The following is a 25,879-nucleotide window of genomic DNA, read 5'->3' as shown; positions in this document are numbered from 1 at the left end:
TATTTTGTTATAGATATTTATTCTTCTGACCAATCTGACGACAAACTATGAGGTATTCATGACCACCTGCAAGTAGTTTGTAACAGTAGGTACAGTACAAAAACTTTTTCCTAAATTTACTTTACTAATATTTTGTTCCTTTTGAAACTAAAACACATTAATCATAATACGTTTGGTAATTTGAGAAAAAAAATTCTACATGCACATTACTATTGTAAGTTTTAATGATGATAACATCATTTGCAATCGAAGTGTTTCTCCATACCGAAGTTACTATCATGGACAAGTTTTAATGTGAATGAATCAAGCCCATATAAAATCAATTAAATAATTTTTTTCGAGTGCTGAGTAACTGTGGATGCAAATGGTAGTTCTAACTATTCCTGATGCAATAAAAGCATAGAGCTCTGGATACAGCTGTCATTGATGTTAATGTTTCATCCAAGGATCTGGTAATTCTAAGCCTTCCTTAGCTTCAAAGAATGTGTAGGAGAGGGTTATGATGTCTACTTTTGCCATCTTTGGGTCTTCAGCAAATTCTGGATCGATGTAGAAGAATACGGGCATATCAACCTAGAAGAAGGAAAAGCATGAATGAAGTCCAGGAGTGACAAGCCATCATATATAGTTGTATGCAAGGAAATAACAGACTAAAATCGAAGTTAAATTTGAAATAAAATTTGAACATCAATACAGATGAGATTTATTATAACAAAAAGGAAATAACAGACTAAAATCGAAGTTAAATTTGAAATAAAATTTGAACATCAATACAGATGAGATTTATTATAACAAAAAGGAAATAACAGACTAAAATCAAAGTTAAATTTTAAATAAAATTTGAACATCAATAAAGATGAGATTTATTATAACAAAATGTATCGCTCCCATTCAAGAATTAATTTAAGGTTTTAAGAGATTAATCAATCAATTAATCAATCAATCAATCAATCGAAAAGGATTTGTATAGTGCCAATATCCGTGGCATTCACAAAGTGCACTAAAGCAGAACAATAACCTATATTGAAATTAATTGCCAAATAATCAAGTTTTCTAATTCTTCATATACTAAATAACACTAATAACCCATTCAGACTAACATCACATTGCGATCTGTTGTAGCAATTGCAACACCCATAGCAGTCGATAAGCAATATATCGCAATTATTATCCGTTGGGATTGGGTTCTACAATCTTTATTACTCCTGATTACCACGGAATCTGATCGCAACGAATCACAACGAATTCCAAAGGCACTGTAGTGTTTGGCTGATGTCAGTCAACATAGGTCTAGCCACCGGAGGTCTAGGCCCTAGAATGCAAAGTTTTTTTTGTGTTGGTCTGGACGCGCTCGTTGATTGCGATCAGGAGTAATCAGTTTTGGATTACCACCGATTATATCGCAACTGATCGCAACAGAGTGTAGTCTGAATAGGGTATAAGACTCTAAACATTGGGAAGACTTAACAGAAAACATAACAGAATATCTTAGAATACCTGTTCATGTGCTTCTAATCGTTGCTCTTCAAAACAAAAGCACTGTATCTTATTGAAGTATTGTCCAGCCTCGAATGGTACAACATTGTAGGTGGAGATGCCTACAATCGGCTTGTCAGTTGGGTTCAATGCAGAGTAGAATGCAAGGGCCGTTTCTCCTGGATACACCTAAAAAATAGCAACAATAAAAAACATTATTCAGTTTGTATAGCCGGACTTCCACAAAGATAACTAAGCTCATTATCTTTACCCACAATATCCAACCTCCTTTCACTTTAATGTATTCCTGATATAAATGAAGATTCTGGAAATTTTAGTATAGCCTATATATTCTCAATTAGATTCATTAATATTATGGTACCTGTATATATAGAATACCACAATCCATACTCTAGGTGTTAACCATTTAATTTCATTTTCATTTCATTTATTTGTCTCAAACATAAAAATGCACAAAAAACAGAAACAGCAAAGAACAACCACAACAGCACAAGAAAAAAACAAACGACAAAGACAATATAGAATTCCAAATAGATAAAAGATTGAAAGACCTACAAAAACGAGCAAAATTTAAAAGGCATTTAAAATAATCTGACGGCGGATTAAAATTTATCATAAATAGAGTCATTGTTAAAATGTCAACAAATTTGAAGCAACAAATTTCCTATTATTAAGTATCTAATTATTATGTTTTTTTAATCACTGAGGAGATGGAAGACTATTTCCCCTTGGCTCTATGAACCTTCTGTTGGACTGTTTTCCCCCTCGATATATATCCTACTAAACAGGTTTTGGAACATTTTTATGGTCTCAAGAAGTGATAAGTTTTGTGCAGTACCTTCACTTCTGGTTGTTGAGGACGGAAATTCCATCTCATACTTGCTGCTGTGTCTGCATTAAACTTGATCAGTATCTGACGATTTTTTATCACCATCATCGATTCAACTTTATCTGTGTCATGTCCCTTGGTCGCTTGACCACCAAGACCAGTAGCCTATTAAGTAGATGAAAACAAAAAAAATAATGGAAACACACAAAAATAGATTACATTGTAAATTTACAGTCATAGCTCCAGAAGGATAAAATGTTTTAATATGTTGTACAACTGACTTAAAAAAAGGATTAATAATGGAAACACACAAAAATAGATTACATTGTAAATTTACAGTCATAGCTCCAGAAGGATAAAATGTTTTAATGTTGTACAACCATAGAGAAAATAGAACAGAACAAAAAATCCTCGGGAACAGTTACTGTAATAAGATACAGATTTTTGAAAATTTAAAAACTGGGGTAAAATGGCGCTTATGTACAAACTTTTCCCCCAGTTTTTAAATAACTTTATCAAAATAAAAAAACTTGGAAAAGGGCTTAGTTCGGTTTTAATTTTTCAACATGGAATCAACACACTTAAAAAATTTTTGAGCAAATCGTGAACAATGAGGTGCAAAATAAGTTGATTTCCTCTATACACTTGCCTGACAGAATACAGCATAGAGGGGCACTGCAGCATACGACAGACCCCCAGTCATTATTGTTGCTGCAAGCACATACAACACAACAGTCCTATTCTTCTTTGACGATCCTACTCCTTTATGTATCCTCCGTCTCCAAGTCCATTTTAGAGGGCGTTTATGAAATTCATTTCTAATTAAAGTTCTTCCATACGTTAACACCGAATAAAATTTGATATTTTTTGATATAAAATTTCTTTGATTTGATAGTTTTCTTGTAACAGAAGTTTTTAAACAAGTTGACTTGATTGTAGCGGAAACAGTATTATACATTTGTTTACTAGGATTACTTGAGGACAAGTTCACATTTCGACAGTATTTGATTGCATTGCTGTTGTGTGAGACATAGCTTTTAAAACCACAACATTTTGATAAGAAACGAGTCTGTAGCAGTGAATATTTTTGGCTTGTTTTCAAGCAGTTGAAGATGTGCCCAAGTAAACTCATAGTCATGCAGTAGTTCTTGCACACAGCAGCAGTATCAATGCAAATTCAGTTTAAACTTGATGTTCTGAAAAAAAAAATGCACACAACATTTTTAAACTAGATTCTAGATGAAGAAAATAAAATAATAAAATCAAATGATAAGATGTAAAGAAAGAAGAAAGGTAGAATGAAAAGAAAAGGATAAAAAGAAAAGAAATATGAAGATGAAAAGACAAGCAAATATGAAAAGAAAAAGAAAGTGGTTAGATATATAAAAAAAAAGCAAACGAAAAGAAAAATATGGTATTTTGATTGGCGATTAAAATATGATTGCGCTCTCAATTTTTTGAAGATGTGCGTAATATATAATCTTCAAAATTATGACTTTATATTTTTCTTTATTAGGCTACAGTTATTAGGCTTTCTGGCCCTCTACCTACTACTTATAACCTAGGTAGGCCTAGGCTAGTTAGGGTATCTAACAGTAACGAGCCTAGGCCCTAGCTAAATAGAGGTTATAAGTAGAGAGGTAGAGAGGCCTAGGCCTACTCTAGGCGGAGGCCCTAATCCTAGGCTTCAGGCTCTAGGCATAGGCTAGTCTTGCTCTGGATTATTGGGTGCCGGTAGGCCCTAACCGAACCTCCCTCTTTACCTTATCCTTAATCCTCCTAATCATTATGCCTACGCCAAAGATATTCCGCATACCTAGGTTTCATGAAGATGCAGTAATTAAGATTTACATACTAAAAAGCATTGCCCTGCTCAGTCCACGCAATTCCAGGTCCAAAATCATGCCTGAAAATCCAATCGGAGCGAGCAGCGAGCAGCATGCACATTGCACAACCTGGTAATACATTGTATTTAAACGCATCAACGCGTTAACGAAATGTGTTAATGCGTTACAATCGAGTATAATCTGAGACACTAAACTCTTTAGAACTAAAGTTGACTAAACTTTCGAAGCCTTTACGTAAAGGAAGAGCACAACCGTGTCCAATTCAAATGATTACACATTATATAATTTTATAATCATTGTATGCGGCAAAACCATAAATATTATCTATTGAAGTTTTATTGAAATATGAGTGGATTCATTTCAATTGTTACGTAATATATTTTATTGTTATTTGGTCGAATAAAAAGAAATTAAATTATATGGACAATGAAACTTAAATGCGATAGATCCATTCATGTTTAAATACTAAATTTTTCATTTATTTCGTTCAAAAACATTAAAATTGACAAACACATAACTGAGAGCAAAAAACAACACTCAGTTGCCGGACAGGATTGCCAAAAAGTGAACTGAATCACTTTTGTCCTATACTGCTGTAGAGAAATGTTGTTCTCTAGGCCCATACGTGTATTGTAGATTGTTTTCTGAAAGAACAAAATTTGTAGGCTTATCACCAGTGTTTACAAAAACAATTCAGTATTCAAATAATCTGTTTACTTTGTTCTTGTTTTTTGTATCAAACAAATGAATACGAAAGGTAACCAAGGTATAGTTACAGCTATCAAGCTTGGCACCTCACCCCATCCCTCTTAAACTACATACATAGGCTTATTGTTATAATAATAATAATAATAATAATAATAATGATGATGATGATGATGATGATGATGATGATGATGATGATAATAATAATAATACCAGAATTATGTTATTATGTGTACTCTGATAAAAGTAGTATTTTAAGTTGTGATGAAAAAGCAAGCCTTGATTTTCGGGGTTTTTTTAACTCAAAGGGTAGACTGTTTCAAATAATAGCACCAGAGAAAGTAATTCTGGACCGTTCAAGATTAATATGACACAAGGAATAGCTAAATTGAAAGGATTATTAAACCTTGTACCATGATTAGTAATTTCAAAATAATCAGATAATCTATGAGGTAATCTATTACTATTAATAAATCAAAAATAAATTTAGAGACACATAATTTATAAAGTTTAGATATATTTTTAAGTGAATAAAACAGCCGCGAATGTTCTCTAAAATCAGAAAATGTAATGCACTTGTAACACCAACAAAAGAAATTGAATCCATTTCAGAAAAATTAAAATTTCATTTATCTTGATCTATATTTTTCTAGAGACGTGGATGGTTATAATTTTTTTTTTTTGTAAACGAAAACCAATATATATTATCGGTATTTTACTGGCTTATACGATCAAATCCCCAAGCTAGGTAGGCCTACAGACCTGACGTTTAGAAAACTAACTACTTTCAGAGTGTGAAAGGTTTCGAGTTAAACAAAAAAACAAAAAACCAAACAAAAAACAAATAAAAAACAAAAAAAAAACAAGAAACAAAATCAAATTCGATCGATTTTAATTGCACTATAATTTTTGTTTAGGTACATCCAATGAAATTAGAAAATAGAACAAATTCCAAGGAATGCCAAACAAAAAAAAAAACAAACCGATTAACAATACTAACCCACATAATTATACATTATGGGCGCAGTGCCTTTTAAAGTATTAAGATTTTTCTTTTTGGAAAAATTTTAAAAAGGACGAATACACAAACTGAGCTCGCGGTCTTACAGAAATCATAAAAATACATCTATATAAAAAAAGTCCTATAAAATACCAAATGAAGAATACCAAGTAATACAACCAAGCTAAAAAGCAACACAAGAACACCCCTCCCCCTCCATAGGCGTAGATCCCTGGGGGATGGGGATATATCCCCCCCCCCATATTTGACAAGGGGATGGTCCGTTGTATCATCCCCCCCCCCCAATATTTTGACTATGTATGGGATAAAATGGAGATTTACACACTTCAAAAGACTGTCACAGAAATAATTTGCAATGTCTTATGCGCTTACAAAGATGAAAATTAGCATAATGTATTAATGTTGATAACAAAATTATTTTATCTGGTACCAATCTAAGCTCTTCTTTCCTTAGATATTAGATGTGCTTGCAAAGCAAGCCACATTTTCACACTGAAGGGTGTGAACGACATCAGTAATTTTATGTCAATTCCAAGAATTTTCGATCATCCCCCCCAATGAAAAATTCTTTTCTACGCCACTGTACCCCACAAAAGAAAAGACATTCAATTATAGAATTTTTAGAAATAATAATCGTAAAATGACGGGAAAATAAATGCGTTTCCGATATAGTGTGCCCACGCAGCATATACACACACCCACACACAGACGCAGATCGTCAAGCTACGTTGTTTCAGAAATTCGAGGACGTCTCTGTGTACAAATTTATCATTTTTTAGGCCCTATATATCTTTATATTTTTCAAATTCAGTATGCCTAAAGGAAGAGGTAAGGGTTTGTTTTATAGATATAAATCAATGACCTAATTTATCATGAGTATTATGCTAATAACTGAAAAAGAAAAGTTCCTAGGCCTAGGCTCACCAGATGGTCTGGTCTGGTGCCGTGGTCGACCACAAAACTGGCAGATCCGGCTGTTCGCGGGAAAAAAAATATTGGCCGTCGCCCTACTGCGTAGGCCTACGCATTACAGTATAACGGTTTGTTCTCATACACCGTTGTCTGTGAAAATAAATTGTTCAATATTTTAATTTGAAATTGTTGAATTTGTATATTGATAGCTTTGCCTTTATTTAAAAAAAGGATTTTTACATCAAATTTAGATAAAAAATTACATGTTTGTCCTTTAGATAGAGAAAAAGAATAATAAAAAAATTGATATTTGAAAATCAAACATGTCTTGTTTGGTAAATAACATCGGGCCTGACACCAGGGACGTATGTACAGATTTTAAAGTCAATCCTGCACAAGAAATATCCTCTGCGCAAAAATTTGGCCTAGATATCAGCCCATTTTTTGTGAAAATAAGGCCCGATTTCCACGTAGATTTTGCTAATTATAGGCCTTACCTGATCTTAATACATATTCAATATATTATGCCGATGATTCTGTGCACCTATTTTCCTAAAGATTTTATGTACAAATTTGAGGTGTTTTTTAGTTAGGTGTCATCAGCACAATACATCTGCGTTGAATTTAAACTCGCTCATTATACAGGGTATAAGTAAAACTATTGATTATAAGAAACATAGATTTACTATGACTCAAACCATAGATCCTTTTAACCTAACTCAATCTTAATTTGTAATTGTTATTGATTGCAGGAGGAAAAGTTAAACACAAGGGACGTGGAAGAACATTTCACAATCCTGACGAAATTGATGCCCAGATGAAAGACAACACAGATGCTTGGAGGGTGTGTAAATTTTACAAATGTTCATTAAATATGGCTTTTTAATTTAAAAAATATAAAAAGACAGCAATCTTTTTAAAATTACAGCCATAACATTACTGTTGTACATTAGTAACATAATCAAACCAGGCTAGTAATTATGAACAAACAGGTGCAAAAAAAAAACCTATTTACTAAGTCAGTCAACCCTATACAAATAAACACCAAGAGATTTCATTATACTGTACAAACAAGATTGCAAGGACATCTAAGCCGCTGAGTTCTCAGCACAAAAAAAATTATATGCTCAGAACAATGGACAGACAGCAAGAACCTGCAGTACACTAACAACAACCATTTTAAAGTGTTTAAAAAATAATTAATTTTAATTTAATTAATACATTATTATTATGTAAATTATTTTTTGATACCTTTTCAGCAAAAGAATAGAGATATGCCACCGAGTTCAAGTTCAGAAGAAGAAAGCTCCGATGAAGAAGATAGAGTAAGACAGCATTACATTAATTATTGAATATATATGGGGTGAGGCTGTGTCTGTATATTTATTTATTTATAATAACAGTTAGAATTACAGTATATTTTACACTTACAATGAGAAAACATTTATTCACAGCCAACCAAAGGTATTGAAGGACTTATAGAAATAGAAAATCCCAACAGGGTTGCTAATAAAATGAAGAAAGCATCAAATTTAAATGTAGAAACAGCCACATCGGGAACTCAAAATTTATCACGAAGAGAAAGGTAAGCTTATCTGTGTACAAGTAATATATTACACTTGTTATAGAGGTATTGTTACTGATAAGATAATAATGGGTAGGAATAAGCACATCTGTGTAGAAGTAGAATAATTCCATCTGCTTACAGTAGAGTCAAGTACACATAGGTGTACATGAACTGATCTGTAAGTGTAAGGTTATCATTAGTTTCCCTGTCTACCACAATTATAACATGGGGTCCATGCCTGTTCGACAGGTTGTGGTTATTGTAATGGAGGTGGTGGTGATGATAATTTTATAAGGTAATAACATTAGTAACTACAGTTGAAGTTGCCTAAGTCAAATCCAAAATGCCATTGCGAACTTGTTCGACTTAGATAAAATTTGACTTACAGATTGGTTAGTTAATGGAAAATACAACAATTGGCATGTGAAATAAGTTTGACTTAGAAATTATTTGAGTTAGGCAAAGTCGATTTAGGCGAGTTTAACTGTAGTAGTGAGTGCATACTTCCGCCGTGTGCCTGAATTCAGTACCAACAATATGCAAACCGTGAATAATGGGTGAAACTGCAGCATACCCTCAATGAAATAATAGTGCTGCCTGAATACATGGGCTGATTCCAAAAAAAAAATTGAATTTCTGTGACCCTGACCTTGTCCTTTGTCCTTTTTTCCGAAAATTGAATAGTCTTTCTTTGATTATTATGTATTATACAGTACCATTCCATTAAATCTATAGATGATCCATTCATTAGTTTTTGCGTAATCTTGCTAACAGAAAGACAGAAGTGAATACATAACAACCTCTTTGGCAGAGGTAACAGTGATGTAATATGTATGATTTCGCACTCATAATAACTCACAAATGTCAAATACTGTATAAAAAATAGAATTTTTATTCTATTCTGCACCACCTTGTAGTCAGGAAGTATATTAACCTATCGATTGCATATTATGTATAAAATAAGGATTAATAAAAATACAATTAATTTATTAGGGAAGAAATTGAAAAACAACAAGCTCATCAGCGGTATTTGAAACTCCACGCAGAAGGAAAAACCGATGAAGCAAGAGCAGATTTAGCACGGCTACAAATAATCCGAAAACAACGTGAGGACGCCGCCAAAAAGAGGGATCAGGAAAAGAAAGGTAAAGACAAGAAAGACTTTATATATCTGTTGTCAAATTTTTGTGTCTGACACTGGTTTCTGACAGTGATACACAATTGACTACCCTTGGTTTATATATCTAAACAAGTTCATCATAATTCGGATTGACCTACAGTATCTTTCAAATGCTTGCAGACCAAAGCGTTTTTGGCATCTTTTTTAGAAGGGATAAAATGATAATTGAGTTTAATTATCTATAATAATAATAATAATATAGAAATTTATATAGCCCCTTTTGCCAAAGGATACAAGGCACTTAGATATGTGGACTAGGAACTCGATCATTGACGTTCTTCTCCCCAAGGGTCCCTTCGTGTCTGTGCTACCCAGTACCAGAAACTCTCGTCGTCCATCACGGGGGCTGTCCGTACCAATGCACCGGAGTATCCCCCTACTCATCTTGATTAATGATGTACTGGGTTCTTTATAGTGCACATGAGCCATTGTGTACACTGGGCCTACGGTTTATAGTCCTTATCCGAGAAGACTTGTACCACCAGAACCATAGGCGAGAGTGCCATTTGAACCAGCACTGATATTATGGCTGTAGGTTGCAGTGCTCCTGCTAACCGCTCAGCCATTCAACTCACCATGTGATTGAAGTGCTCAGAAATGGTTGTGCTTAGCAGCGGCCCCAGTGCTTGTAATTTTGTTCCTGGTAACTATTTGGGTCACAGTCTACCTAAACACATTCAATAAAACTTTTAAAATTTTGTTTGTGTCTGAAGCTTCATAATTATACCATACAGGTCTCCTTCTAAGGTCCCAAATTATCAAATGCCTTTATCTTTATTATTCTAATTAGTGACCAAAGCTGCTAAAGACCATGAAAACCCTGGTCCCAAAAGTGGTCTTTAATTAGAGAGAGACCAGGTATTTAATAATACCTATCTAATAACTTGTTTTGTTTGTTTCTCTCCAGCAAAAGAAGATGCAGCAAAAGCAAAAGCAAAGAAGAAATGATTAATTCTAGTAGTAGGCTCGGCCAATGCATGATGAACAGGACAACGTATACCAGGACAACAAGGGTCTTCCCATAGCAACACTTCAGGGAGGAGGAGCATAACAAGCTGTCATTGTCCAGTACATTTACATAAATTTTAAATTAAACAGAATACAGTAATTTCCAACACAATAAAGCTTTATCCACCCTATCGAATTTTATGTGACAAATGTGAGGTTTCACCACAAAATTAGTCTCATGGTTAGAAAATCAAAAATAGAGTTTATATTATATTTGGGTAGATCACATTATAAACTTTAATTTGGTCTTTGAATGGCTTCCCCAGGATAAGTAGATCAAGAGATGTGAGCATTTAAAGTTTAGGGGTACAGTTGAACTTGCTTAAGTCAAATCCAAAATGCCATTGAAATATTGTTCTTCGATAAATTTCGGCTTACAGATTGTTAATTAATGGAAAACACAACAATTTGACATGTAAACTTAGATCCACTTGGGAATTATTCAGCTTAGGCAAGTTTAACTGTATAAGAACCATATTTTGAGAAAATCAGTCTCAAGTATCAATCATAAAATATACTCCAAGTATCAAGTTATTCAAAAACATCAAAATCAAATTTTTATAATGAATTTGGTGAATATCTCAATATGATTTCACCAACAATCATTTTGTAGTGAGATCTCACAAATGTGATATGCCCATATTTGGGTGTAATGTGACATAATCATGCCCAAATATGGGCACATCACACAAAATTCTCACATAAAAATTGATAGTGTGGAAAGAGCTTAAATCCTATTAAATGTTATTTTAATCCTAAAAAATGAACTCCCATCAATTAAATACATAACCAGAGGTAATTAAATCATTGAATAAAATATAATATAAAATGATCAATAATTAAATAATGGAGGAATTTAGTTGATCAGTTTTCTTTCAGTATTAAGCTAGTGGCTTTAAATCTAAAGGTCTGTCCACACTATCAAATGGGTGTGATATGACATCATCATGCCCATATATGGGCTAATCACTGATATTTGTCATATAGTACTCGATAGTATGGGAGGAGCTTAAAGTCCCATTCCCGTCAAAATTTCACTAAAAAAAGAATTTTTTTTAGAAAAGATGCATACACATTACTCTAATTATTATAAACCATGGAAAAATATTGGCATAAATTTTCATTTTACACAAAAGGATAAAAAAATTAGAAATAGAGACTATTTTCTTGACTTCTTCGTAACTAGATAAATTCAGAGGTTGTAGATCACATCCTCTGGAATGCTCTCTGCTGTGTATACTTTATACAGTCAATAAATTGCGCCCTCTCTAATGAGATTAGTTTTTTCACTTTGCATCTCGCACACTGCGGTCGATCAAGTAGGCCTGTGATATGTCTGTTTAATTTTCAAAATAAATAATTCCAATGAAATATTTTATTTCACAAATTTCAGTCTTATTTTACATTTTTTCATGTTTAGGAACGTCTAAATTCAGTTAAACTAGAAATTTCATATTATATTTATAAACCTTTATAACATATATAAAAATCTGATTTTTCTTAACAACTGAAATTTTGCCGGGAATGGGGCTTCAAGAATATTGAAGAGTGTTGTAAAACATTAGCATCTGCAGCTTGTTTTAATTTGTTTTCTTTGTACCTGTAAAGTGTATGAAATATTGGTTTACTTTCAGTTAAATAAATCATTATTTTAAATATTTTATGCTGATATACAAGCTTCTGATATTAGTGGTGCTCTTTCAGTTGACATCAACGGAAAATCAAAACAACTTTATCAGTGATATTGGGAACTAAGATTTCTTAAAACATAAGACAAGTGAAAACATTCAGTCTACAGTACAGTGTGTGCTCTAAATTTATAGAAATTGATTTATGTAATGTTGTCTCAGCTTTTAATGTGAGACTTGCACTTTTAGTACTGCTTACGTAATTTTTAATAAGTTACTATAAAAAATAGGGGACTTTATGAGTGCAATGGAAAGATTAGTTTCATGACTTGATAGATGGAATGCTCATTGGATGGAACTTATTTTTTCATCATTACACAAATAATTATTTGTTTTATAATAACACTAAAATAGGTTCTGGTAATTTGATATTTAATGAAAAAAATTCCCAAATGGGACCGTCCATTTCCTTTCAACGTAATGTATTAGGTGCATGAAATGGATTACATGGCATCACATGATATAAAATCCGCCCATCAACTGACAAGGATCTATTTAGATTCGTTATATCATTGCTTAATCATTTGAGCTTCAAGTTTTTATTTATTTGCCACCTATATGCAATCAAATGTTCAATGGTGGGTTAACCATAAGAGCAAATTTCAAGAACATGGCCATCCAAATTTTATATTAGTGTGTACTGAAAACATTGTGCTTGTATGTATTGGCCAAAGCAAGCACATGGTGTGGATTTGGCACCGCTGCCTTGTGAAGCAAAATCTTTGTTCAAAATGGTGTGAACATTAGTTAATTATGTTGATCTGGTATCTGCTATAGTATTAACATGATTAATATCCTAAAATATTTAGTGCACATTGACTACTGTTACTCTTGTGTACGTGGGACATTCCTTCTTTAATTGCAAAAACTATTTTGCACACACACTTGGTGGCCAGTATAGTCAGTCATTTTTGTTGCTTTTTTTTTAATGGTAAATATGGTGATAGCAATCATGCCAAGTTTCCACATTAAATAATAAAAATTTATGGAAACAAAAACCACTTAGAATTGGAATTTTTAACATAAATAAAATTAATTTACTCGCATTTTATGTACTTTAGTTTGTGATTTCCTTTGTAAATTGTAGACCAACATTGCAGTGTGTGTGTGCGCAAGTCCTGAATCACAGTTTACAATAATACGATCAATGCGCTTTACATTAGAAATAAAAATCTGGAGTTAGGCAAATATAAACTAAAAGATGAAATACTCTCTAGCAAGGCTGAACTCCTTTTATACTGTACTTTGTTTCGCAAACTTATATTTTGATATATAGTCAGGGCAGAAAAAAAATAAAATTTTATTGGTGAATGCATGGAGGAAATATATTAACATATTTCCTCCATGATGAATGTAAACATTTCAGCTATGGGATGGTTAAATGCTTTAAAGTTTTCTAATGAGGAAGAAATATACGTCAGGCGTAATTAAAATAAAGAAACTGTTTGTTTTTGAACTAAAATATGCTGTGCCGAGAAGATACACAAATATTTCATTAAATTGTCCTGAAAATCAAAAAATAGGATCCTGATATTCAAATTTGATAAAAAGAAGGTGTTTATGGGGAAAATAATGTTGTTACTGGATGAATATCACATCCAGCACTTTGGTAACAGATAATTAACAAAAACAATCTGAAATGCATGATCAGTCAGAGCACAGAAAAAAAGTCTTTACTTGATAAATTCCATTTCCAAGTACACTGGAATTTAATTATTCAATAAACATCTATACAAATAGTTACCACATTCTTAATAACATTCTTCAATCTTAATTCACTTTCATACCCAAGTGTGCTATTTAAAGTTCTCTTTCATACCCAGATGTATTCAATAAAATTCACTCTCCCAAGAGTGCTAATTAAGTTCCATAACATTCTTCACTCCCAAAAGTACTAATTAAAAATACTGTACAGTATTACTGCTTGTTTTCGCAAATAAGGAACATCTCTGTGGTATTTGTGGTAACTTGCAAGACTTGGATCTACAGACTGTTTAAAATGAATACATAATACTATGCATTCAAATTAATCATTTGGAAGGATGTGTTCATAGAGAATACCAGTATCTCCAATATAACAATAACTATGTGTCCAGGTACTTTTGCTACAATTTTTCATTCATTTCAGGAACAGCCTAGAAAGAAAAAAGGAGAATTGGTGAATAACAATGACTAGATGTATATTATAATAATGCATTTACAACAAGGTAAAGAGATAAACTAAAAATAAGTAAAAAAAATTGAACATAATATAAATTTAAATTCTCAACATTTGGTATTCTTATTCTTGTTTTCATTTTCCAAAAAGTACAATTTATTAAATAGTGGTACATAGAGTTGAACTTGCCTAACTCGAATCCAAAAATGGTATTGAAAAATTGTTTTTTGATTTCTTGTGCTGCCGTTTTTAATTTTCAATAATAAAATTTACACAAAAAAAAGATGTTTACACTTTGTTGTTTGTGATTCCTGTTTGTTCTCTAGCTGTTGTTTTGACACTGCGCCTTGAGCACCAATTTTGGTGGTGATGTTTGCGCTTTAAAAATCGTTATTATTATTATTATTATTTATTATTATTATTATTATTATTATTATTAATTAATGGAAAACTCAACAATTTGGCATGTAAATTAAGATTGACTTTATTTCAGTACAATAACCACAATAAACTGAACAGTGCCGTCGAGAGCCAGTAAGGGCCCCGGGGCAACACCTCACATGGGGGGCCCCCCTCTTCACTTGGGACCCCCACTCAGCTGCTCCCCAAATTAAGTCTCCTCCTAAATCTGACAACAAAAGTTTTCATCCTGGCTTGGGCCCTATGGAGATTTTGTTCTTACCCCGAAAATTGTTCATCTTGGTCCGGGGCCCCCCAGTAGACCCGGGCCCCGGGGCAGCGACCCCCTGACCCCCCTCTCGATGCCACTGAAACTGAATGTGTGCCTGTGATCCTTACTCATCCAGTTCAAGATTAACAACATATTATTATAAATATATACATGTATAAAGTAATGCTATATAAATATATTACAAAATAATTTTAAAATAAGATAAAAAGTTAATTTGTATAATAATACATTTATATAGTCATAATGTGCCTATATATGGTCATGCTGTGATGTCATCATGACAACATTAAAGCATTGTGCACACTATGCAATTTTATGTGACAAAATTGTGCGAAAAATTGTGCAAAATTGTGCCCATATATGGCTGATTTGCAGTTTTTTTTTTTTTTTTTTGCTTTGTGCCTTTTTGTATGTTTTATATCACATTTTTTAACTTTTTTTCAATGTTGTGTATTATATTCTTTTAAATTTTTAGACAATGTTCAGCATGTACACTCAGCCAATGTTTTGAACATGTTTTTATCTGTGTGTTTGACCAATAAATCGAAATTGAATTAAACTGAAATTGAATATGGACTTGAAGATTTCACACTATACCCAAATATGGGCATATGACATTTTTTTTGTCACAAAAATTGTGATAGTGTGAATAGAGCTTTAGGCATGTCACATGTCACAAATTTGATAGTGTGGACAGGGCTTAATTATATGAATGGACTCTTAAGCGGGGTTTATACAGTACCTTGAAGAGGTCAGCAACAAGTCCATAGTCTGCAACTTGGAAGATCGGTGCCTCGGGATCCTTGTTTATTGCTACTATTACTTTGCTGTCTTTCATGCCAGCCAGATGCTGGATGGCTCCTGATATACCAACAGCAATGTACAATTGCTGTAAGAATACAATCAACACAATAGAAAATTATTTTTTATTTTTATTTTATTTTATTTCAATTGTCCAACAGGAACTCTTCGTTCCCACTTACAGGCGAAAATACATTAGTAGATTTAATAAGAGCAGTTGTTAGAATATTAAAAAAAAACAAAAAAAACAGTTGCCTTTTTTCCCCCAATTTAGTACACTCCAATAGACCTCTCCAAATTGTCATCAGATATAAAAAAACGACCAATCAGAACAGAGCCAGGAATAACTGCTTTTTTCCACACACATGTTGTCTCACAAATGCACATATTTATGTATTTTAAGTTGATATTTTGTGGGACATTAGCAATATACGTGAGGCAGGGCTTTGCAGATTGTTCCAAGATTATCAGGAGATGGAAGTACAATAGCATGCCATATTGGCGTCAGATCTTTTACTACAATGGAGAGAGCATAAACTTTTAAAATGAAGTTTGTTCCTATACAGTTGAAGAACAACATATGAAGTATTACTTACAGGGGCTACGATTTTACCGGTTTGCCCAACTTGCATATCATTTGGGACAAATCCAGCATCTACTGCTGCTCTTGAGGCTCCAACAGCAGCATTGAGTTTCGATGCTAGTGTGTACAACATTTCAAAATTCTCTCCATTTTTCATTCCACGCCCTCCAGAGATGACGGTCGATGCGCTGGTCAGTTCTGGTCGATCGCTTTTGGACAACATTTGACCTTCGTAAGATGATAAATCATTGGAAAGTTCGGCAGTAGGAGCTGCAAATGTGGAAAAAAAAAATTCATAATATAAAATACTGTGATGATTTTACTTTGTGCTAGTAAGCAAAACTCAATTTCTTTAACATCTAATCAGGGATAACCCCTCTTCTCAAAGGTATTCTCCTGGGTTGTGTACACTGGGTCTATGAGCCCTTATCCAAAAGGGCTGAAATCCTTATTCATAATTTTTATAAGTCATAAGTTTAAACAGTGTTTCGCTAACTCGGCTATTTTGTGCTGTACCCCCTGCTGTGCTTTGCTCTGCTTAACAGACTATACAACTCACACATGGTCTTCCATCCAAGTACTTTAGAAGGCCCAACATTGCTTTATTTCAATGATTTAACAAGAACTGGTGTTTAAACATGATATGGTCATAGACAATAGAAACTGGATGAAGAAATTTTTACCTGGTTGAAGACTCCATTATGATTCAAGTTGATTTTGGACTTACACGAACAAACAAACAATAGAAAGTGTGCATTATAAACATAAGCAAAGCCATGGTTCAGACACAGACTGTGAATTTTGCACAAAGCTATCAACATGTAAATCCATGTGACAAATTTGTGTGATGCCCGTATATGGGCATAATGATGACATACTACACTCAATGGCATGCATATCACAGTTAATTGTCTAGTACAATCATTGTTCTGAGGGCTTAATATTATTTTTAATCAGAAAGTAGAGTTGGTCTCACCTGGCTCAGTAGCTGCTGATCCCCCACTGTCTGCACAAGCCTCAAATGATGTCCCTCTCACCGTAAGCACCTTCACAGGGTCTTTAGAGCGTACAGTTGCTATTGCATTACCTGGTTAGGGGTAATTGAGAGACATCAAGGTAAAAACTATCTTTGTAATTGTAATGCATTATAATCAATTAATGATCCTGTCAGAAAATATTTTTAAGTGAACAGAATCAAAAAATAATTTTTTATTATTTATTTATTTTGATTCATTATTATTTAATTATTATTAATCCATTTTTTAAGTGGAGCTCTCTGTTTCTGGGGCTTCTTCCAAACCTCTGATTCCTCCGGCTACAGGCCTGCCATAACATATGGTGCTCAATACTTATTTAACAAACTCCAAGGGTAAACTGGGCATTTCATCACTGTTTTGGAATCGGCGCATTATTAATATTTGTTTATTATTTCCAGCAAATTAAAAAAGGTTTAGGCCATAAACGAGCCCCTCTTCCTTGTTTTCAAAAGTTTGAATGAGGGACACTTTTTCCCCCTGGACCTTATAATATTAATTATTTCATTGTACAAAGCTGCATTTTGATAGTCAATCATCTTACCTGCATAAATGGTCCTTACAAATGTGTCAGCGTCTTTGATGCCAATGATATCAGAAATGGCAGCAACATCAAGCTTAGCAGCAACCCTTGGTAATACACTCTGCATGGAAAAATTTAATAAATCAATGTTGCACTAAGTTTTGAAAATTATATCACATGTAAGTTAACTAAAATGATTACATTACATGTGGCATTTTCTACATAATATTTTTAACAGCATGCTCTATTTTGGAGAAGTGGGGGAGAGGGTGGGGCATAAAACCGTGTAGGTGCAAGTCATTAAATTCAATTACTCCTAGTTAATAACAGTAATATGACAACAAGCAACAGCACAGCTGGTAAGGCAAGACTTTTTTTTTATTTTCTCATTTCGCAAACTTAATATTTTAAAGATCGTCAGAGGTTGGCGGAAAAAAAAAACACAATTTTGTTTTCCTGTTTAGCAAATAGTTTTGCAAAAAAACATCCAGACGGAGGATAAAATAAAAATAAAATTTTATTGTTGAATGTAAACAGTGTAGTAATGGGATATGGTTAAATGCTTTAAATAAATAGGGAGAAATATACACATCTTATTATGGCAGGCATAATAAAAATATACAAAATTTCCAGGTTTTTGCGACGGCTGGTGCGTTAATTGGCCAAAAATAAAATTTTGTTTACTCAAAATTATCAATATTGGAGGGCGGTGGGTTCGCGAAACAAGGTATTAAAAAAGTGTTGCCTAACTGCATGAAGAAGTTGATACTGTACTTCAGATTTTAAGGAGGATTCGCTCAGACTACCACCGGCAATCAGCAGATGCGTTGGGTAGTATAACGCATTGTGTGCCTGGCTTAACGATAACCGATGCAGTTGGACGAAAACCAAACCACACATTTAATTTATAATGGATCATTCCGCTAAGCCCCACCCCTTGGATACTGTTGCTATGGTCTCACAAAACTAGTGTAAAAACATGCACGAACACATGCATTTGTTGGACAACACATGTTTGAAAGACGCGCACATTCCTGGCCCTATTCTGATTGGTCAGTTGTTAGTTTGACTGACTTAGGTCCATTACAAAGAATCTAACATTTAAAATTTTTTATATTGTAAACAATGAAAACATTTCAGAGATTTGAAAAGCGTGAGTGACTAAACCAGCTGTGTGTGTGGGGGGGGGGGAGATGGGGCAGTATGCCAAGGGCCCCACGCAGGGTTCCAGGGGCTGACATGCATACCTTGGCAAATGCAGTGGCTCCAGCTGCAATATGTGTGAAATTAAATTGCTTCTGAGTTTCAAGTATGAGAGGGGCAACAGCTTCTGCTAGAAATCCATTGTACACCTCATTATCAGCCAATAGGATCTTTGAAACACCTGCAACCTTACTCAACTCCTCGGCTACCTGTAATCACCAATAAACACACATTACTCTTATAAAACTTTAGTGTTAGTTGGTTCGCTTGCATTAGTCTTTTTCAGATATTTATTTATGGTTAACTTAGTTGACCTACTAGAATAGATTTTGCTTCTTTTTTTTCTCTCTGCAGTGCATAGAAACCACATACCGAATAGTCTCCAACTATTTATTACCATTACCATATTTCCAGTTATGGGGAAATGGATTTTGCATTTTCAAGGATATCTGATATATTAGGTGACTCTGTAGAGTAATGTTATCATGCTTGTCTTACAATCATTGGGTCTAGGGTTCAAATCCTTAAAATATTCTCATGAATAAGAATAACAGCAGCAGCAGCAAAAACAAATAATAATAAAATTATTTGCCCTGCTACAGAAAGCCAGGTGACTAAGAAATGGTGACAAAGACCACCAAGAGAGGCAAAATAAAATAAGCTATACGCCTATCTATAGACTTTTTGTACAATACAGTAATGTTGAATCATATAAATGGTTGACGACCGAAACTCTACCTACCTTACCACACTGGGAACCCACAACAAGACAGGAAACATCGCCTCCCAGTTTGCTGGCTGCAGTTAATGTATTCAAAGTAATTGGGTTTAGTTGTTCGTTGTTGTGCTCAGCAATTACCAATGTACTATTGCATCTCAATCCAATGGACGCCTAGAAAGAAATAATTTTAAAAATTCACACATTATTTATATTCTTATATTATATTAGTATTGGTTCCTTTGTGTTAGTCAGTTTGAGATTCTTATGTAATCAAATGATCAAAGAATTTTATCTGGGTTTGTTGATGTAATATAAATGTAAATTTCTTTAAATTACACCAAAATAACAGCCAAAAATACTTGCTTTTAATTTTGTGCTAACGTTTATGGCTGGAAACTTAAACCTAGTTCACAACAACCACATCTACTGTATATATTATGTACGGTAACTATGAAGAATCTTTTTTTAAAAGCCTTAAAATTCTACTTAGGCCTACATTCATAAATGAATTTAATTTCAAAATATTAACTGCAATTATTTATATGAAAACACATTTGATGGTAATGGTAATGGCTGTATATTTATTAAGCGCATGTTACAATAGACTCTATGCGCTCGAAATGCAAAGTCATGGAAGCAGAAAAATAAAAGCCGAGAAATATCCTAATACTAACAGCGACAAAGAGAAGACAGCAGGAGGAACCAGTGTCACTGCTCTGTTCTTCAGCACTTTGAGGCCCAAATGAATAAGGGCTCGCTGGAATATAATTCACAAGATCTCTAGTGACACTGGCACTCACTATCCTATCCAAAGAAAGGGCAGAAAAGGAAAACAGATGCTTTTTACTACATTTTTAATCATTATTTTTGATCAATGGCAATGCCAGTGACCAAATGCATGGGTAGATATAAGCACATCCGTGTGAGGGCACTTGTTGAAATCCCGAATAGGAAAGTGTTACCGTAACGGGGAAAAAAATTGGGGTCACAGGGCCTTTTCCTGGACTCTGGTTAAGTATACAAAAAAACAGACATTCGGACAATGTTCTCCGAGACTTTCCGATCTGGAATATGGAATTCCCACCTTCAAAAAAAATAGCGGTGATATGTTTAGAACGTTTCCAATTCTAATAAAATACAAAAAAAAAAAAAATAGAAAAACTCTCATTCTTATATAAAAATTATGAAAATATCAGAGATTAATATATATATACTAACTTTATGTAATGTTATTTTTGATAATTTAATAAGACTCTGTGCCCGAGTGTTTAAATACTCTAGGCTAGGTAAAGTCTAGGCCGTGATAAGATTGATGTGTCATCGCGTAGCCTACCAGAACGCATGCAGATAGAGAAGATGTCACGTCTAGGCTTAGCTAGTCTGTACATGCGGTGCATGCATATGGTCAAAAATTCAATATAGATAGGCAAACATGTGTAAATTGGGAAAAATTTTTTATTTTATTAAATTTAGCATAACTCTGTAAATATTCAACCAATTGTTATCATCTAAACAATAGATTACTCACATCAATGTGTTTTTTCCATTGAATTATTGTAAAACTATATTTGAAGTCAATTGAAGGTTGTGTGTACCTAGCATGGGAGGAGGGAGAATTTATCACACCGCACACACCACCCAACGCTGAGCGTTTGGCCGAGAGGATTGTTCTTGCCTCTTGTGCTGAAGACCCTGTTTAAATCCGGCCAACACCCGATTCAAATCGGCGTCGATCACTCGGCTCCTTCAATAACCCTTGCACGGTACTGATGCCGTATTATGGCTGCTGCGAGTTCCTGCTGCAAACAAAGCCTAACTTTATTTCTAATTTCAAATTTGAAATTAGGCTCCTCCCTAGCTAGGCAAATGCCTAGCCTAGTCTAGGCCTAGCCTAACCTTGGCCTAAAAAGCTAGCTAATTCTAGGCATACTTACTAGACAAAAATAAAATAATCTCCCTCACCACATGCCCAACCTAGCTTACCTTGCAAATTGGCAAGCCTACCTAGAAGCTAGATCGAGGTAAGGATTACATGTTCCTGGCCGAGCACCTTCTCCCCTGGCCTTAGTTAGGCCTACCTAGGCCTAGACCCGGCCAGCCAGTCAGTCAGTTATCCTAGGCTAGGCTAGGGTCGAATGGCCTCGACTAATTCATAATATGCTAATGTTAAAGCCGGTTTTGAAAAATATATAAATACTTACTGATTGAGCAATAAACCGTCTAGATAGGCCTAGCATCTTGTCTGTATCTATCTCCAGACTAATCTAACACAATTCCAACCCAAAAGTAAGCAGGGTACCGGCAACTTGAGAGAAAGAAATTATCTGACAAACGCCATCACTCGGCGAATTTGGATGTGTACTCATCGGATTGTCCTTCCAGGGAGCAGGGAGATGTAATTTTTTTACATCTCCCTGGTCCTCCATTGTGTGAGTGGGTCATAGTCCAAAGCTTCAAGTACAACGTCCAAGAAAAAAAAGTTTCAGGTATGTCAGTGCGAACTTGAAATGGAGTGTTTCGATGTGGTGAATCTAGCAGCAGACAATGAAGCGGAATATTTTTCTAAAAGGAAGCTGAATATTAAGGATACTCTCATGCTTGCAGCAGTAGTGGCGCCTCTCAAGCTTAGCCCCCCCCCCCGTCGGGGAAGACGATATATTTTGTCGGGGAACAAACAAATAAAAAAAAATATTTACATGTAATATTCGTTTAGCCACCATATTGTTTGTGTTATCTTTTCATCACAACAACAACAACAACAATAATAATAATAATAATAATAATAATAGTATAAGAGACAGCCACAAATGTAAACAAAATCGCCCACAAATGTAAAAATCTGTTTAACCACAAACGTAATAACGTTTCACTTACAAATGTAAAAATTTCCATTTTTACCTCAAATGTCATAACATGTCAACCGCAAATGTAAAAATTTTCCTTAGCAGTTAAATATTCAAAGATTTTAATTAACTGATTTCAACATTAGAAAGCATAGCCTACATGAAGTCATATTATAGTAACTCGATGCCTATCAAATAAGTAATAAAAAATCGCCATAATTCATCAAATATCCGTGGCTTCCAGGACCCCCACCTTGGACCCTAGGCGGCCCCAGGCCCCCAGCCAAGTGAGACTCAATTCGCTCCACTAGTCCCCCCCCCCCCCGGGGCCTTTAGCCCTCCGTCGGGCATGTCCTGGCGCCACCACTGGCTTGCAGTTGTACTAGGACAAGAGGAAAGGGTGCGCAGCCTTCTTAGAGATGGAGTCGATCCAAATATTCCAGCCCAGATAGAAAGTCTAGCGATGGCTCAAAATAAGGACGGCTTTAAAGATATATTAGAAGAACTTAGTATGAGTAGACCAACACCGCTAATTGCCGCAGTGTGCTTTAGACGACTGCATATTGCTAAAATGCTTCTGGACAACAATTCATTTCATGCTGGAGCGGATGCATGACCGAAAGACTCTAAATGAACAAATAAATGAAAATCATGCTTGTGTGAAGTTCCTTGAGGACCTCACGTGGGGTTGATGTAAACGAAAGAACATTTTCTGGTGAAACACCTTTACATGCAGCTGCTTATTCTAAATGTCCAGACTCTTTAACTTTCCTTCTCAGTCGCGGTGCATCCTTAACTTCTCGAAATGCACACGAAATGACTCCACTATTCGGCCTGTGTACATATAATTGCAGAACTGTTGTATGCTGGGACACAGAAGTAAAGAATTTCAATAATTATGTGACAATTTTCGTCAATCATGGCGTTGATTTATATGAATCGCAAGAGCGCAACTGGAGATTGTTACACACATTTGTTAATATGAAACTGCAGCCAGATGTCCTTGATAAAATTTTGAAAATTCTATTGGGCGAAGGGGCGAATCCGATAACAGAGGAGTGACCACTTTACACAAGTTTGTGGGCTTTTGGAGCTCTGACAAAACTGGATCGACTGAAAGCCGATTTGCGGCAACTACTGAGTAAAGGTGCAAACCCGAATGCTAAAACTCTTAAATGAGATAGTCCTTTGCACCGAGTTGTGCGTAAAGACAATGCGTTATTTGCGCAAATACTATTACAAAATGGCTCTGATATCAACATAACAAACAATATTGGTATAACCCCTGTTCATTTGGCAACCCATGTAGATGATGTATTTTCTCTTCTACTTGATTATGAGAGTAATTACCAAGCTAACTGGGCCATCCAAGACGACAGTGGTTCTACTCCCTTTGCACTGGGTAGCGTCAAGTAGAAATGCCAGAGCAAAACTAACCCGGCTGGCACCAGTGGTAGAAAAAACATTTATATCCCTTGGATATGCAAGGTAGAACCTATCAAGGCCTACTGATGCTTTGGGGCGTCATACCAAGCCCAAAAAATATACATTTTGTGCCAGTGAAATCAATATTTTCACATTTTGTAGAGAGGATGCCCGATTCGGAATGGATCAAATGGCTCAAGCATTATGAAAGTGGCGAAAGTGAAAGTTCGGTGAGTGCACTTGTGTCGAACATTTTGAACAGAAATTCTATGGGTTTCCAAGGAGGTATAAAGATAATTATATTTTTATACCTCCTTGGTTTATCCATTAATACCACTGAAAACAAAGAGATCGAGGAGTTGATAAGGCATGTGCTGACACAAGCTTTAGACCAAATGAGCCTGGAAGAACCCCCAGTGGCCTCAGAATTGGTAATAGCAGGGTGTCAGGGAAGGCACGAAGACGGACTTTCCAGATGAATTTGACATTCTGTGTGTTTTAAAGAAGTGGAACTTCTTTCATCCAGAAATTGACGAGAATGTGTCTCATGGAATGATAAAACTTGTCATAAATGAAGACGTCGAGTATGAGGAAATACCACATATGCAGCATGTGCGGAAACTAACCTTGCAGGGGGGAGAGTTACTAGGTTCCTCTCTCACAAGGGTCGTGTACCACAAGCTGGCTCAGAACATCGAGCAAATTGTTATGAACAATAGAGAAACTAAAAAACTAGAGGTGATCAGCTCCCTAAAGGATATGAAAGGAAGCATTGATACCTGTACCTTTCTGTGCTTTGGACACACCTACCATTTTTTCAATCAACGTGGACGTGGTAATAACCATTTTGAGCTCTCCAACTGGAAGCCACCAGAATATCTTTAGGGCAAGTGGCGCTTTAGTAACACCGAAAGCAGGTTAAAATATGACATCGAATCTCTGCGTTCAGCTGTTTATAGATTGGAAACCGTGTTAACAAATTATGGAATTTAAAAGACAAATACAAATGTTCTTTTTGACTAAATGCATGGATTAGATAAAGCGTGATAACAGCAGCTTGACACAAGCTGTTTGTTGCATAAATACTTCAGATGAACTTACATCGCCGGTCAAGTGATATACTTTTGCCAAATACCGTTTTACCTATGCCCCCTCGAGGGAAAAGACACTATGTTATGATCTGACAGTTAAAGATGGCGGAAAGGGTAAATCCGGTGGAGGTGCATGATGGGTAATGTGTCATCTTAAGTACCTTGTTACTGTACAAAGGTCATAAAAAATACAACACCACACATTCCTGATAACCGAATCCCATGTGGATACTAGTAACATAATACAGTAAGGCACTGTATAGGGAGACAGACGCTCCCGCTGGGAGCCTATTTTGTGTCAATCCCCTTAAAATGGTATATCCGGCGGAGGTGCATGATGGGTCATGTGTCATCTTAATACATTATTACTCTACAAAAGTCATTAAAAAAATACAACACCACACATTTCTTTACCAATAACCAAATCACATGTGGATACCTTATTATTAAACATAATACAGTAATTCAGTATAGGGCATAGAACTGGGAGCCTATTTTTTAAAGTGGACTTGGAAATGAGTATTTAATTTACTTTAATTTTTTTTTTTTGGG

At 34.8% G+C, this 25,879-nt stretch overlaps 3 protein-coding genes across 5 annotated transcripts; 1 reads left to right on the top strand and 2 right to left on the bottom strand.

The window, feature by feature from the left end:
- On the bottom strand, positions 1-4,296 carry LOC117117475 (cytochrome c oxidase assembly protein COX11, mitochondrial-like). 3 transcript variants are annotated; one of them, XM_033261777.1, is made up of 5 exons: positions 4,182-4,296; positions 2,976-3,522; positions 2,336-2,491; positions 1,498-1,665; positions 1-573 (listed from the first exon to the last, which is right to left on the bottom strand). In XM_033261777.1, the coding sequence occupies exons 2-5, from the start codon at positions 3,462-3,464 to the stop codon at positions 430-432; spliced, it is 957 nt and encodes a 318-aa protein (XP_033117668.1). In that variant the 5' UTR covers positions 3,465-3,522; positions 4,182-4,296; the 3' UTR covers positions 1-429. The 3 variants fall into 3 exon arrangements, with proteins under 3 accessions (XP_033117668.1, XP_033117667.1, XP_033117669.1); XM_033261776.1 differs by having other exon boundaries at positions 4,143-4,285; XM_033261778.1 differs by having other exon boundaries at positions 4,090-4,280.
- A 2,300-nt stretch (positions 4,297-6,596) lies between these two features.
- Positions 6,597-10,792, top strand: LOC117117472 (28 kDa heat- and acid-stable phosphoprotein-like). The gene is made up of 6 exons (XM_033261773.1): positions 6,597-6,727; positions 7,564-7,655; positions 8,071-8,136; positions 8,266-8,396; positions 9,372-9,523; positions 10,466-10,792. Exons 1-6 carry the CDS (start codon positions 6,712-6,714, stop codon positions 10,504-10,506), a joined length of 498 nt encoding a protein of 165 aa, XP_033117664.1. The 5' UTR covers positions 6,597-6,711; the 3' UTR covers positions 10,507-10,792.
- Positions 10,793-13,805: 3,013 nt separating this feature from the next.
- LOC117117471 (electron transfer flavoprotein subunit alpha, mitochondrial-like) lies at positions 13,806-22,309 on the bottom strand. Its single transcript, XM_033261772.1, has 8 exons — positions 22,170-22,309; positions 19,990-20,139; positions 19,292-19,456; positions 18,066-18,165; positions 17,464-17,574; positions 16,501-16,757; positions 15,846-15,992; positions 13,806-14,389 (listed from the first exon to the last, which is right to left on the bottom strand). The coding sequence occupies exons 1-8, from the start codon at positions 22,203-22,205 to the stop codon at positions 14,360-14,362; spliced, it is 996 nt and encodes a 331-aa protein (XP_033117663.1). The 5' UTR covers positions 22,206-22,309; the 3' UTR covers positions 13,806-14,359.
- Positions 22,310-25,879: the final 3,570 nt, after the last annotated feature.

This window comes from Anneissia japonica, unplaced genomic scaffold (assembly GCF_011630105.1).
Source record: "Anneissia japonica isolate Jap-2015-1 unplaced genomic scaffold, ASM1163010v1 scaffold288035_len209932_cov175, whole genome shotgun sequence".
Lineage (NCBI taxonomy): Eukaryota > Metazoa > Echinodermata > Crinoidea > Comatulida > Comatulidae > Anneissia > Anneissia japonica.
This window is presented reverse-complemented; position numbering and strand designations above follow the sequence as displayed.

Coding starts and splice junctions, on each gene's coding strand:
- LOC117117475 (XM_033261777.1), bottom strand. CDS start 3,464: ATGACTATGAGTTTACTTGGGCACATCTTCAACTGCTTGAAAACAAGC. Junction 2,492..2,975: donor TCTATGCTGTATTCTGTCAG/GCAAGTGTATAG, acceptor TCTACTTAATAG/GCTACTGGTCTTGGTGGTCA. Junction 1,666..2,335: donor CTCAACAACCAGAAGTGAAG/GTACTGCACAAA, acceptor GCTATTTTTTAG/GTGTATCCAGGAGAAACGGC.
- LOC117117472 (XM_033261773.1), top strand. Junction 8,397..9,371: donor AATTTATCACGAAGAGAAAG/GTAAGCTTATCT, acceptor TTAATTTATTAG/GGAAGAAATTGAAAAACAAC. Junction 9,524..10,465: donor GAGGGATCAGGAAAAGAAAG/GTAAAGACAAGA, acceptor GTTTCTCTCCAG/CAAAAGAAGATGCAGCAAAA.
- LOC117117471 (XM_033261772.1), bottom strand. CDS start 22,205: ATGCTAGGCCTATCTAGACGGTTTATTGCTCAATCA. Junction 20,140..22,169: donor GACGGTTTATTGCTCAATCA/GTAAGTATTTAT, acceptor ATTTCTTTCTAG/GCGTCCATTGGATTGAGATG. Junction 14,390..15,845: donor TTGTTGCTGACCTCTTCAAG/GTACTGTATAAA, acceptor TTTTCTTTCTAG/GCTGTTCCTGAAATGAATGA.